At 37.4% G+C, this 16107-nt stretch overlaps 2 protein-coding genes across 2 annotated transcripts; both read left to right on the top strand.

The window, feature by feature from the left end:
* Positions 1-947: 947 nt before the first annotated feature.
* Positions 948-4773, top strand: LOC134649963 (esterase FE4-like). Its single transcript, XM_063504769.1, has 4 exons — positions 948-1036; positions 2065-2196; positions 2540-3828; positions 4596-4773. The coding sequence occupies exons 1-4, from the start codon at positions 962-964 to the stop codon at positions 4771-4773; spliced, it is 1674 nt and encodes a 557-aa protein (XP_063360839.1). The 5' UTR covers positions 948-961.
* A 3571-nt stretch (positions 4774-8344) lies between these two features.
* LOC134650391 (esterase FE4-like) lies at positions 8345-10196 on the top strand. Its single transcript, XM_063505345.1, has 2 exons — positions 8345-8472; positions 8877-10196. Exon 2 carries the CDS (start codon positions 9027-9029, stop codon positions 10194-10196), a length of 1170 nt encoding a protein of 389 aa, XP_063361415.1. The 5' UTR covers positions 8345-8472; positions 8877-9026.
* Positions 10197-16107: the final 5911 nt, after the last annotated feature.

The raw sequence follows: 16107 nt of genomic DNA, 5'->3' as shown, positions 1-16107 counted from the left end.
ATATAATATATTATAGTTGCAATGTATTGTGGCAGTAGCCAATGTCTATTATTGGGTCTTTATTGGTCTTTAGTCACTCACTGGTTGTCGGCCGTCATCTTTCATGTTACAAATGAAGTGAGTATGGAAGTTGATACTTTTTTCATGAGGGGTAAGATAAAAAGCCTCCCGTAACGTAATGCGTCGTTATACGGGTGGCGTAAATAACCTATGGTAAAAAACCGGACAAGTGTGCAAGTCGGACTCGCCCACCGACCCAAAAAAAAATCCTCTTGTTGTGGTTTATATTGCCAAAAATAATATTCGTATATGATCCATATTATCGCTAATAAGGGTGCATTTGGGCACAAATTATAAGGAAAATATTTTCTTATATACTCCTTGTAGTTGCTTTATTGTGAGCTTTCTTATCTTGTACGTTCTTTATTATGACACGCAACAAGGAAGTTAAACTTATAATGGCAAAGGGAAGTGCTCTTAAAAAGCTAATATACTTATAAGAATCATATTAAAAGCATTAATAAGGACAATAGCCCTTATACACGTGTTGTTATCGTCAGAGTTAAGGGAGTAAAATTTTATAACGGCACAACATAGGCTCTTAAAAAGACTTTGGGAATTATAACAGTGTGTTTAAGAATTTACAATAAGTGTTTTTTCTAAGTGTTATATCGAGAGCAATTTTAATTCAGTTAGGGGCTTGAAACTTCGTAGGTTGTGAAAGACAAGTCTCATGCGTTGTATAATATTAATAATTAACAAATGATTAACCGTCCTACTGCAATCTTTTGCTGCATAATGTTCTAAGCTAATGTAGAATATATAACCACTAATATACAAATCCACGCGTACGAAGTCGAGGGCAACACCTAGTGTTAATCATAACGTTACGCGAAAATATTTACTTAAAGGTCTGATGTACGTGTTTCAAACTCAGTAGTTGAGCTCTCGCCCTGTGAGAATGTATACGTATTGTAATTTGTTAGTTTTTTTCTGTGTACACTTGCTTTATTTAAGATGCACAGTTTGTACAAAGGTATGCTTATTCTTTCTTTATTACAAATAATACTGGGAAATCTATATACGGACATTATAAGATGAACAATGTTTCAATCATAGATCATAGACTATGACTATAGTATTCAATAAGTGGAATCCAGACAGGATGCGGTTGATCAAATCGACCGATTTGATCTGAGAAGAAATTGGAGTCATTCCAATTTATTCACCAATTTTAGTTTTATGGCGAGAATTTAAAGTATGGCAAGTATTTATGTTGCCGCTACGCATTAAAGGGATAATTTAGAGCGCTCAAATTCTTTAAAACAAAAACCCATCTCTACTATAAGTGTAACGGTTCGAAATCGAAGAACTAGAAAAAAATGTCAAATGGTTAAAGGGTTAAAAATATGCCCCCTAATTGGTATTAACATTTCAAATATGTTTGTGGTACCTAACTTCATCATTCGATTGCCCTTGTCCCATTCACTTGGGGTCGGCGCAGCATGTCCTGCAGCTTTTCCTCCATATCTCTGTCGCCCGTCAGCTCATCAACCATCAATATCATCATTCACTTGCATTCGTCCCTCTCGCTCACACAGTCCATCCACCTTTGCCTCGGTTTTCCTTGCCTCGTACATCCCTCCACATTCATTCATACCTTTCTCGTAACCTGGAATTATTTTTCTTATATATTACCAGTGTTAACTAAATTAGGTAAGTGCTCGGCATTTCAACGCTTGCCAATCCGGCTCTAAATATAACTAATAGCCCGGCCGACAATTTATGTACACAGCTTGACGCTGGAATACAGAGCGGTTGGGTCCTTATTTGATTTGGTGTAAATCGCATATGTCTATGTGTATTCTATTATTCATAAGCCCTAGTGTGATTCTGGTCATACAAAGTAAGTAATGCAATTTGATTCGACTCGTGGCGTGGGTTTGCGTCGCGTCAAGTTTTAATAATGTGATTCGGCCTTTATACGTAAGTAGTAAATTAAGGGTAGTAGATTGTTAACGAAGGGCACAAAAAAAATCTAATCCTAATTATATTAATTTACAGAATGAGCTGATAGTAACAGTGAAGCAAGGGAAGCTACAGGGTGCTACAGACACGCTGTATGATGGATCAACTTACTACAGTTTCAAGGCTATCCCGTATGCCCAGGCACCACTGGGGCAGCTGAGGTTCAGGGTATGCATTCTTTATACAACTTAGTGTCTACCCTGGCTATAAGGGTGTGATTCGGTCAAATTAGCGTTCCCTCCCCTGCCCCTGACGAAACCCCCTTTAACGAAATATGTCCCGGTTGAAAGTTTTTTGAGTAGGTATTCAAAAGTGTCAATGTAAGAAATAATCCTTAATATATTCTAATCAAAACAGGTTATATGCCATTGATAAGGTTCACCATATTCATGTATTAACTTGTAATATAGACCTTAAAGAAATCGTAGGGAGACACGACATGACTTATGTCGACCTAACATTACTGAGTTGCTGTAGAACTGAACTGTATTTAGTTTTGTTATTTCCCCAGGCTCCCCTGCCACCAAAATCCTGGAAAGGCACACGCCAAGCGACCGAATATGGTTCCATTTGCGCGCAAACAGACTCCGTCTTCAAAGGCAGCGAAAACTGCTTGTTCCTCAACGTCTTCACGAAATCCCTCCATGGTCGCACACCTGTCATGATCTACATCCACGGAGGATCCTACATAACCGGATCTGGAAACGATGACCTATATGGACCAAAGTTTCTCGTTCAACATGTTGTCCTGGTCACTTTGAACTACAGACTTGAAGTGCTTGGATTCTTAAGTGTGGAAACCCCTGAGGTTCCTGGCAATGCGGGTATGAAGGACCAAGTCGCTGCGTTGAAGTGGATAAAGGAAAATATTGCAAAGTTTGGAGGAGATCCCGATAATATTACGATTTTTGGGGAGAGTGTCGGGGCTTGCTCAGTGACACATCATATTTCGTCGCCGATGACTAGAGGACTATTTCATAAAGTTATCGCACAAAGTGGTACTAGTATCCATGATTGGGCGTTAGGTGAAGGCAGCAAGAGCAGGGCATTCAGAGTTGGAAAATATTTAGGAAGAGACACGAAAAATACCACTGAGCTGCTTGAGTTTTTAAGATCTCTACCAGCAGCGAACCTAACTAACTTGACAATTGCTACGAGTACGGACGATGAGATGTATAGAGGATTGCCTGGGCGATTTTTGCCAGTTGTCGAAAAGAAATTTGATAATGTCGAAGCGTTTCTAAGTGACTATCCTTTAAATACACTTCAGTCGAAAAGAATTCGTAAATTTCCATTGGTGTTAGGATATAACTCCGCTGAAGCCATTACGGCGATCAAAGATAGATTAGGAAAGTTAGACATTTACAATAACAATCCCTCCTACGATGTGCCTAGAGAAATCGCTGAGAAACTAACCCAAGAAAAAATGAATGATATGGGTAAAAGGATTAGAAAGTTCTATATTGGTGACAGAGAGTACACAAAAGATGATTATAAGGTGATTGTCACTATGTTGTCTGACTTGCATTTAGTGTATAACACGCACAGATTTACCTACTTGTATTCTAAACACAACAGTCCCATTTATATGTACAGGTTCAGTTTCGACACTGACCTTAATTTTGTAAAGAAATTAATACTAGGTAATTTGGATTTGGATTTGAAAGGAGCCTGCCATGGAGACGACGTATTTTATATGTTTTCTAGTAATTATACTAAAGATGCTTACGAATCGCAACAAAAATTGAAGGATTACGTATCGAAGGTGACTAAATTATGGACGGATTTTGCTAAAACGAGGTTAGTGTTCTCTCATCTAAGATTCTAAATTCTACTAGTTAAGGATAAATTATAAAACTACTTCTATTACCAAAATTTGGCCCACCGTTATTATTAGTATTCATCATAGTTTATTTAGAAACTAATTTTTTTTTTGCTATTACAAATTCGATAGGCGCATTATTGGGTAAATAAAAACTGTTTCTGGATGACAAATTTCAACTTTCTCGGTCATCTGGAAGTGGGTTAGGTTTTTGATGATAGGTGAGTCAGCCAGCGAGAAAAATCCTGATTTTTAGATGTTTGTATCTTAATAACCGGTTTAGCTAGATTCATGAAAATTGGGGTTCTAGTTAGCCTTAAGACTCTTAATAAATTAACCAAATTTCATGTTTTATTATACACGGCCGCTGCGTCGCCAGTTCTCTTCTTTTGAACTTGGATTGACACTTAATTTTAATAATCTTTGCTCACAGGTTGTGGTAGTAAAAGATTTGATACACTTAATTATGTATTAAAACTACTTATTAAACCTATTTGGGTAAAACTGAGATATAGGTATTAATTTGCCTTTTTCAAAAAAAATGTAAATAAATGCTCAAGAATTCGTTACAAACTAGAATTAGGTAATCCTTTTATAAAGATCAGATGATGGGGTAAAAGAAACAGTATGAGGATTCTTTTACCCCATATACCCTATTATGTATTTCTGTTTATGTAGGACCATTGGGTACTAATTGTATTTGTCTACCTGATAGTTTCAACTACTCTATGTTTGTATTTTTCAGCAACCCAACTCCAGACTACTGCGCTGCACCAAGATGGCCGGTATACACGACGAAGAACAAGGGATACCTAGACATCAACGTACAATCGACAGCGGGAAGCTTCGCTGAGAAGCAGAGCGTAGAGTTCTGGGACACACTGTACTGCGAGACTGGCTTGCCTTGCATAAAAAATAACTAAGTCATGAATACATATTATATTAAGACTGTAGTACAATCAAACATCAACATTTATTCAGCAAATAGGCCACAAGGGCACTTTTACATGTCAACATGGAATTTACATACAGCGATAAAAAAACACATCAACAATTATAAAATACAATTTCAATTTCAATTTCAAAGCCTTTTATTATCGAACATACAGTTAATAATATTTTATACAATATTTATTTATTTATTTATGTGTTTGCAACAACCGTCGGCTCGACGTGTCCTTTTGACACAAAGGCCTCCTCCATTGCCTTCCATGCTTCTCTGTCTCTGGCTAGTCGGTTCCATAGTGGACCAGCAGTTTTCTTTAAATCATCTGACTATCTCTTGTATTGTCTGCCTTTTTTTCTTTTTTTCTTTATAAAATACAACTAAGCCGCAAATATCAAATCAAACTAAAGTATTACATAGATCTGTATTTAAAGTCTCTAAATGTCGAACAACAAAAAAAACTATGATAATAGTATTGAAAAAAAAACACAAAGATACAAAAACTATAATTTAAAATTATTTAGAGGTGTAAATGTCTCTAAGTGTCATAACTAAAAGATTACAATATATAGTTTTATAATAGTGTTCCAATATAATATATTATAGTCGCAATGTGTTGTGGCAGTAGCCAATGTCTATTATTGGGTCTTTATTGGTCTTTAGTCACTCACTGGTCGTCGGCCGTCATCTTTCATGTTAGTAACATGATGTTACAAATGAAGTAAGTATGAAAGTGTACGTAAGGTGCGTTAGGGTAAGTTTGAAAGGGTTTATCATAAGGGGTAAGATAAAAAGCCTTCCGTAACGTAATGCTTCGTTACACGCTTCACTTTTCATCTTACCTCTCATGAAAAACCCTTTCAATCTTACACCGACGCAGGTGCGTCGCGATCGCCTTTTAAAATAGCAAGCAGAATCTGTACCTACCTGTGGTGGCGTTAAAAAGAAGGCCAAACGAGAAAAAAGACCGCATACATCTTCTGGAAATAAAGAAACACTAGAATCGACTGGCTTAAATGATTTAGACGAAGAAATTATGATATCACAAAGGAATCATCTTGACCATTTTAACCCTAGCGATCGTATTATCCATACAACGGTATAAAATGATCCTTTAACTTTATTAGACTTTTAGAAAACATAACTAATTAACTACATGCAAATATGAGAATTGAGTATGCAGTTGCTTAGATAAGTCTATAGATATTCATAAATATATAAATCTAGTGTTTTTCTCGTCAACTTTGAACACAGTAAAGTTTGTCCCTTAAGGGGATCATTTTGCACACATCTCCCCTATATACTTATAAAAGAATTGCTCGTTTAAAGGTATAAGGTGCTAAGTATATAACATTATTTTTTCGTTCATTAACCGTTTAAATAATACCGGTAAAATACCGGATAAAATAACGTTATTTTATAGTGTTAATCATAACGTTACGCGAAAATACCTGTATTTAAAGGTCTGATCGCACGTGTTTCAAACTCATTAGTAGTTGAGCGTTGAGCTCTCGCCCTGTGAAAATGTATAGTAATTTGCTAGTTTTCTTCTGTATTCACTTGATTTATTTAAGATGCACAGTTTGTGCAGAGGTAAGCTATGGGTATCCTTTCTTTATTTCAAATAATATTGGAAATTATAAGATGAACATGTTTCAATTTATTTGCAAATTTGATTTAGACTAATATAGTATTCACGTGTATGCCCATCTGTTTCCGCCAATTGTTAAATATAGTGCATTGGGATAAATGCGAAGGCGGGGTTATTTCGAAACTGGCAAATATCTACTAAACTAGAAACACTTCATACTTTAGCAACATTTACGCCGCTGCAACGCTTACATGGCATTTTGCGTACTGTTTGCTACAGTAGAAAGTGTTTCTAGTTTAGTAGATATTTGCCAGTTTCGAAATTACCCCGCCTTCGCATTTACCCCAATGCACCCTACCACATTTTTTCTCCCCTTTTACCACTGGCTGAGAACAACTGAGGTAAAGTGGTCAGGTTTACTTAGATTTATATTTTTATGACTTGATTTATTTGTCAGTGTAAATCAATTTACAATTAATAAGCATTCCTTTGTAAAATCGATTTTCATATACCGGGTCGGTAGTTAATGGGCTACCTTCTAACCACCGATAAACCTTCTAACCTTATTAGTTATTAGGCTGCTCCAGAAAATTGACTTAATTAATGTAGGTCTAGTAAAAGTTTTGTGGTTTTCGAGATAATCGAAGTTTTCATTCTTTTTTTTTTCATTATTTGTAAAGATTTAAATAGCATGTGTCAGAATCATTATTATTATGTAGAGTCTGCGCGGAAAGAGAAGAGTCGTAGTATGTATTGGATCCCACACATTTCACGACTCTTCTCTTTTCGTACAGACTCTAATCACATTTTTAGAAAATTGGTCACACTGGCCTCCGTAATTTTTTTATTCACCACAAGCGATAAAAGAAAAGTGAACTTTTCTTGGTACTTTCTTTCACTTCAATGACCGACTACATTTTTTTTTCTCTTTTTTCTCTTTATTTTGGCACAAACAGTCATTACAAAAAAGATGCATTGGAAAATATTACATATACTTAATATTAAGTGATTGCCACAAATTAAGTGATTTCTCGTCATGTTTATGCTCAATATTAATTTTTATGGACGTGTGTTAGAGCTTTATACCGATTTTTTCAAAGTTTTCTTAAAACTTTCAACAAGTTTGATCGCTTGTGGTGAATAAAAAATGTATGGAGAACAGAGTGACCCACATTGTAAAAAAATTGTGTATCTAATACTAAAGGTAAGGTTTTCGGGGGCGAAAAATCCATCTAGCTAGGTATTATCTCTGCGAAAACGCGCATTTTTTAGTTTTTATAAGTTTTCCGAGCAAAGCTCGATCTCCCTGATATTTATTAATAAAGTACCTAAACTTGAACCAAGAAAAGTCTGCAGAGATTTTGACAGCACATGCAGTGCAGGTGTTATTTTAAACGTCAAACTTCTATGAATTTATGACGTACTTATAAATGACACTGGCACGTGCATGTGCTGTCAAAATCTCTGCAGAATTTTCTTGGTCTAGCCTAACTAGTGCTCGGTATTCCAACGCTTGCCAAAATCCTTTTCTATAGCCAGGCAGTTTACACAGCTGGACGCTGGATTAACAGAGCGGAACTTGGATCCTTATTTGATTAGGTGTGTTAATCGCATGTCTCGCACATTTTTCGACACTAAAACGAAGTTGGATATTTGCCGTGTCTGGAGGCCGAAACACGCGGGTTATTAACTCAGTCACACTATGAATACTCCACGTGACGTCGCGTCGGGTATTCAATGGTCATACAAAATAAGTAGATAATACAATTTTATTCGACTCAACACGCGTCGCGTGGGGTTGCGTCACGTCACGTTTTAATAATGTGTTTCGGCTTTTATACCTACTTAATTATACCTACCTAATTAGTAAATTAAATAGTAGATAACAATCCTACATACGAAGGGATGAAAGGCATTAAAAATCTACCTAATCCTAATTATATTAATTTACAGAATGAGCTGATAGTGACAGTGAAGCAAGGGCATCTACAGGGTGCTACAGACACGCTGTATGATGGATCAACTTACTCCAGTTTCAGGGGCATCCCGTATGCCCAGCCACCACTGGGGCAGCTGCGGTTCAGGGTATGCGATTCGGTCAAGTTATGTTCTAATGTATGGGAAAGACAAACTATTTAATTCCGGTTTGAAACTAATGTACCTAGTATGATACCTTTGGGTATGGTGCTTTACGCACACTAGCGTTCCCTCCCCTGCCCCTGACGTAACCAAGAGGGGACGTAACCAAAGAAATATGTCCCGGTTGAAAGTTTTTCGAATATTGAAAAGTGTCAAGAAATATTCCTTAATATATTCTAAACAAAAAAGGCTACCTATATGCCATTGATAAGGTTCACCATATTCATGTAAGCATTAACTTGTAATATAGACCTTTAAGAAATCGTAGGGAGACACGACATGATTTTTTGTCGACCTGAGTATTGAGTTGCTGTAGAACTGAACTGTATTTAGTTTTGTTATTTTTCCAGGCTCCCCTGCCGCCTCAATCCTGGGAAGGCATACGCCAAGCGACCGAATATGGTTCCATATGCGCGCAATTTGACTCCGTCTTCCAAGGCAGCGAAGACTGCTTGTTCCTCAACGTCTTCACGAAATCCCTCCATGGTCGCACACCTGTCATGGTCTATATCCACGGAGGATCCTACATAACTGGATCTGGAAACGATGTCCTGTACGGACCAAAGTTTCTCGTTAAACAGGATGTTGTCCTGGTCACTTTGAACTACAGACTTGAAGTGCTTGGATTCATATGTGTGGAAACCCCTGAGGTTCCTGGCAATGCGGGTATGAAGGACCAAGTCGCTGCTTTGGAGTGGATAAAGGAGAATATTGCAAAGTTTGGAGGAGATCCCGATAATATTACAATTTTTGGGGAGAGTGCCGGGGCTTGCTCTGTGTCTCATCATATTTTGTCGCCGATGACTATAGGACTATTTCATAAAGTTATCGCGCAAAGTGGTACTAGTGTCCAAGATGGGGCGATAGGTGAAGGCAGCAAGAGCAGGGCATTCAGAGTTGGAAAATATTTAGGAAGAGACACGAATAATACCACCGAGCTGCTCGAGTTTTTAAGATCTCTACCAGCAGCGAACCTAACTAACTTGACAATTGCTACGAGTACGGACGATGAGCTGTATAGAGGACTCCCTGCGCGATTTTTGCCAGTTGTCGAAAAGAAATTTGATAATGTCGAAGCGTTTCTAAGCGAATATCCTTTGGATATACTTCAGTCGAAAAGAATTCGTAAAGTTCCATTGATATTAGGATATAACTCAGCTGAAGCCATTTTGGTGATTCAAGATAGATTAGGAAAGTTAGACATTTACAATAACAATCCCTCCTACGACGTGCCTAGTGAAATCGCTGAGAAACTAACCCAAGAAAAAATGAATGATATGGGTAAAAGGATTAGAAAATTCTATATTGGTGACAGAGAGTACACAAAAGATGATTATAAGGTGATTGTCACTATGTTGTCTGACTTGTATTTAGTGTATAACACGCACAGATTTACCTACTTGTATTCTAAACACAACAGTCCCATTTATATGTACAGGTTCAGTTTCGACACTGAACTTAATTATGAAAAGATATTACTAGTAAGTAATTTAGATTTGGATTTGAAAGGAGCCTGCCATGGAGACGACGTATTTTATATGTTTTCTAATAATTATACTAAAGATGCTTACGAATCGCAAGAAAAATTGAAGGATTACGTATCGAAGATGACTAAATTGTGGACGGATTTTGCTAAAACGAGGTTAGTGTTCTCTCATCTAAGATTCTAAATGCTAGTTAAGGATTATAAAACTATACTTCTATTGCCAAAATAGTCCCACCGTTGATTATTAGATTTATTAGTATTCATCATAGGTAGTTTATTTTGAAATTAAAATTTATTTTTGCTATTACAAATTCGATAGGCGCGTAGTGTGTATGTGTACCGACGTACTGTGTAGGTTTAAAACAGTATTTTAGAAAATATTAGAAACCGTAAAACACACTGTTTCTTTATCTCAGGTTTAGCATGATTTTTGGATGATTTTAGTGCCCTAAAATCATGCTTCCACTCTGTTTGTATTTTCCAGCAACCCAAGTCCAGAATGGCCGGTATACACGGGTCAGAACAAGGAATACCTAGACATCAACGTACAGTCGACGGCGGGAAGCTTCGCTGAGAAGCAGAGCGTGGAGTTCTGGGACACACTGTACTGCGAGGTTGGCTTACCTTGCATAAAAAATAACTAAGTACTTAATATTGCTGAGTCCATCCCTATTGTCACACTATTGTTTGTTTATCACATAGATAGACTTAAGGAATTATGTTAATTTAATAGTTGCTGTTCTAGTTCAACATGTCTTTTTGTTTGTTTTGATTTTATCGTCTTTGTATTCTTGTATGTGTGTGGCAATATACAATAATCTAATACCTTTAAACGAGCAATTCTTGTTTATTTATTTATTTATTTTTTGCACCTTTAAACGAGCAATTCTTGTTTATTTATTTATTTCTTTATATATAAGTATATATTTGGAATCTCGGAAACGGCTCTAACGATTTCGATGAAATTTGCTATATGGGGGTTTTTGGGGGCGAAAAATCGATCTAGCTAAGTCTTATCTCTGGGAAAACGCGCATTTTTGAGTTTTTATATGTTTTCCGAGCAAAAATACACACTCGTCGTCCCCGAGACGAGACAGGCCGAGAACGAGTGTGTACATGCTGCTCCCTTCTCGTCTCGCGCTTCTTCAATTGGATCGGAGCGGTGCCGAGACTCGGCGAGGGGCTCTCGACAAGTGTGTATGGGGCTGTTCATAAATTACGTCATCTATTTTGACGATTTTAAACCCCCCCCCCCCCCCCCCCTAAGATCATCCAAAAATCATGCTTCGAATGACCCCGTTTCCTCCTACGTCATGCTACCATCATCCGATGTCCAGACCCCCCCCCCTAATTTGAAATGACGTAATTTATGAATAGCCCATAGGGGCTATAGAGCCGACATAATAAATGAATGACAATTTGTAATTGATAATAAAACACCATTTAAAAACACAAATAATTTATTTTCTATATACAGGTTATTAAATATTTAGGTACCTTTAAAATCATAGAAAAATATTAATAATTTATATATTATTTATGATTTACTATCACACTTATCTTAAGTTTCATGACACAAGTTTGTACATGATAGAGCTTATGTATAAAATCCTTAAATAATATTTACAATTTGTAAAATAACCTGTCTGAATGGATAAAATACCATAACAGCCCTAGTAGCACGGTCGCATTTTTATCGTTTATCACCATGCCTGTCACGTTCTAACAAGTATGTAAGTGCGAAAGTGACGGGCATAGTGATAGTCGATAAAAATGGAACCGTGCTGAGCCCGCAGATAATAAGTATTATACTACCACCAACCGTCCGATAAAGAAATATTTACGTTCCATAAAGTTATTTTTCAGACTTATTTATAGTGATGTGTTCTTAATAGTGATGTGTTCTTATATATGAATGTAATAAAACGGGGTGTTTTTACTAATATAAGTATCTCTGTTTGTAAATATCTGTTTTACAAAATAATATACAAGTACATCAAAACATCGGGTCTATCGGGAACTGACAGAATACAAAAATGTATTAATTGGTATAGGTACTTACCTACCTATAAGTATTAAAAATGTAAGCGATCATGAGTTAAAATTGTATAGTACCTATAGCCAACTCACAACCTTAAAAATTTATATCTTTATATCTACGATATTATGCCCGTGTAAAATTGAATAGGTATACCCGATGTTTTGATATACCGTTACTGTTAACGGTAACCGTTACCGTTAACGGTAACGGTACCGGTAACGGTATATCAAAACATCCGTTCCAATGGTTAATGGTTACTGTTAACCACATTTAATGCAAATAAAGAATTTACTTTACTTTACTTTGTAATTTATTCAATCGAATCTATGCGCAAACTTTCGGGCTATAACTAGAAAATTAATTTGAAGAAAATTTCTAGATACTGGATTCGTCATCATAATCCGTCATTTAGGACGATTAGGTATTAGGGTCAATCAACTATCTCCTGTTATTGTCCCGTCAGCAGAATAACAATAGCAAGCTTAATAACATATTAAAGAAGTTTAAGGCACAGAAAAGAGAGTTTAAGAAGTGACACACAGAACATATTAAAGAGGTTAGAATGGCTATCGCGCGCAGTTAGTATCGGAACCGGTGTCGCCGCTCGTTCCTCTCCACATTTACTAACACTCGCGCAACGGTAGTAAAGACTTGTGTTCGTGGTGAATGGATACGCCTCCTTTAGACAGATTTGATGTTTGGCTTCTTAATCTGAAGGTTATTGTGGCGCAAAAGGCATGTTTACTTCGTTTTTGGGTCAGCGCGGGCGAGTAGCATGCGAGCGTTTGCTCAAAACCGGCGGCGACACGTACCCTGCTCGCATCGCCATTCTAACTTGTTCTGTGGAGTGACATATCAAAGAAATCTTTCACAATTCGTGACAATGACAATAAAATGTTAATCCACCCAATTCATATGGGCGAACTAACGTTTCTGATGGCAAGTATAGTAAGGACGCTTAGCGCGACGAATATCGTGCATTGACACGCAGGGTCGTCTTAACCTTTTGGACGCCAATGACCGATATATCCGCACCGTAGATTCAACGCTAAAGACCGATTAATCGGTCACAGACTACAGAGCAACATCGACCTACGTGCATATACCTACATAAAGTTCAACTTCAGTTTTGACACTTCAATGATGTGGCGTCTGAGTGACAGCTTTTGTGTTTGGCCACATACATAAGAATTTGGGGCCCTTTTAGAAAGCTAATTTAACTAACATTTTTCTACTATGATCTTCTATTTATTATGGGTAATCAAATATACTGTTACTGTCTGTCCTTCGGGGTCCTCTGAGGATGGCGGCCTTGGGCACGGGACCCGTGTGCCCTTATGGTAAACACGGTACTGTTGACACGCCATTTCCTATCTTATTGTACGCGCATAATTACATTGCTGTCCCGCTAGTACAGTGGCATGGAGCGCGATGGAGATAAGAAATGACGGGTCAATGTACGAAGTTCATCGGCTTAGCGTCCTTAATTAAACTCTTCGACGCCGTGTCAAACACAAACGCTGTCACGCTGACGCCACGTCACCGAAGTGTCAAAACTGAAATTAAACTTTATGCATATGCACGTAGGTCATGTTGCTCTGTGGTCTGTGACCGATTAATCGGTCTTTGGCGTTGAACCTACGGTGCGGATATATCGGTCATTGGCGTCCAAAAGGTTAAAGGCACGGCATTGAAATCCCACCTTCATTTATACCACAGATAACTCATAAAGGGCTTGACAGTTTAGGTTCTGTAGAGCGGTTCAGCGTACAGCAACGTCGGCGGCGCGGACATGTTACTGGTGGCTGGCGGTTCGCGAGATAGGAGCAGCGCTGACCGGGCCCGTTGTTTGGCTGCAACAAAATAAATTATGTCAATAAGTCGTCGTGTCGTGATGTTTGACGACTGGTCTAGCGTAGTTGGTAGTGACCCTGCCTGTGAAGCCGCGGTCCTGGGTTCGAATCCCAGTAAGGGCATTTATTTGTGTGATGAGCACAGATATTTGTTCTCGAGTCTTGGGTGTTTTCTATGTATTTATGTATTTGTATATAATATATATCGTTGTCTGAGTACCCACAACACAAGCCTTCTTGAGCTTACTGTGGGACTTAGTCAATCTGTGTTAGAATGTCCTATAATATTTATATTTATTTATATTTAATAAGTATAAGTAGGCCCTTCTTTTCTGTATTCTTTGTACTGTTTCCTGATGTAATGAGAAGTGCAATAAAGAGTAGGTATTTGTATTGTATCGTATAAGTAGAAATAATGAACAAATGGAGTTACGCACACGGGTATAAGTATACTATGGAGATAAAAAGTCGACATGTAAAATAGAGCTTAGAGTTCATGACAAGTACGATTCACTCCATTAGATACCGGAGTATGATATGAGTAGGTATAGCCCTCGAGATACTGTTATTATATTAGTATAGTCGTGGACGTCTACGGCTTGAAAAAATATATCCTAACACCTTCTCAAAGGTGTTGTCTATTTGAAGCTAACTGTATGATTTGAACCAGTGCCAATAAGAGAATCAAGTAAGACTGACCATTAGAATGCATACAGCATAATAAGGCAGCTATAGGCAGCAACCCAGCGTCCCCAACTAACGCCAGCAACGCATATGTTGCGCTGATGTATGCGTGGCTTTAGATAGTAGATAGGTACACCACAGCTAGTAATATTGTGGAGGTCATATGTGACGTTATCTATGAAAAGGGACCTTATTGTCGATGGCGCTTACGCTATTATTAACGATGCTCCGATAGAAATACAATGCCGCGTGACCAGAGATGTGAAAAATACTTTATAAAAAGTATTTAAATACAAAATACAAATACTTCCTTGATATACTATTTCAAATGCAAAATACAAAATAGTTTTTGAATTTGTATTTCAAATACAAAATACAAAATAGGTATTTTCAAAATACTTTTTAAAAATACAAATACTTTGCGATAAAAGGTACTCTGAATAGTGAATACCTAGTCTGAATTAAAAAGTATTACTCAGAATATCCGAATTGAAAAGACTCTCTTCATTCTTTGAAAACAGTCCTCTATCTAAAGTGCAAATTTCTAGTTGTTTGCTCATATTAACCGGAAGGATGGATGGATGATGGTTTATAACGGACAATTTTTAAAAGCATTAATTTAGATTTGTAATGTTTTACAGCTAGTATAATGCCTGGTGTAGTATAGTGTGATGAAAACGTCTCGTTTGTGCAGAAAAGTTTCATCAGGGCAGAAAAGTTTGTTCTCCTCTCGTACCTTGAAACCCTCGCAACACTCAAGATTCCACTTTTTTAACCACTCGCTACGCTTGTGGTCATGTGCGACGTTACTAAACAGATTCAACAGTATGAGAGAGTTGCCAGGATTGTAACATCAGAAGAGATTGTAACTCCTACCTACATTACCTACTGGTAGTGCCTTTAAACCAATATTTATGCGGAAATAAAAATACACGGGGAAATATGTATGGGAGCCCTCAAGACACCAGAAGGGATTTTAAGTGGACTGTATGTTAGGAAATTAAAATAAGAAAGTACTTGTTTGACGCCCAGATTTAAGGATTAGGAGAAATGCCTGCGCACATACCTGGTGATCTCGTTGTAGGATTCTTCAGCTGGCCAGCACTTTATAAAACCTTTCCCAAACTTCAGCGTCAGTACACCTGTGCCACTTTCACTCCGTTTGTAACAGTTTTTGCTAATTTCACATTACATTTTGATTTATTTCAATTAGAAGATGCGTTTAGGTCCGCATCGATTCAGGAACTGATTCGACAAGATGGCGTCTCATAGGACTGCCGTGAAGCGAGACGGTAATACGGCTTTGTGCGCGTTGGCAAAGGATAGGTAGCTTGGAAGGGTATAGAACGTTTCACAAGTACCTACATTTAAAATAATAGGAAAAAACTACCTTAAATAAAAATATCAAATTTGAAACTCAACATCCCCCCGGCCTTGAAGGAACCCTTCAAAGAAAAGGATGTAAAGAGCCAAAGTGCTCAAACTATAAAAAATATAATCGCGGCATATGGTCATTG

Source organism: Cydia amplana, chromosome 8 (assembly GCF_948474715.1).
Source record: "Cydia amplana chromosome 8, ilCydAmpl1.1, whole genome shotgun sequence".
Lineage (NCBI taxonomy): Eukaryota > Metazoa > Arthropoda > Insecta > Lepidoptera > Tortricidae > Cydia > Cydia amplana.
Note: the sequence above shows the minus strand (reverse complement) of the source record. Positions and strands in the feature narration are given on the sequence as shown.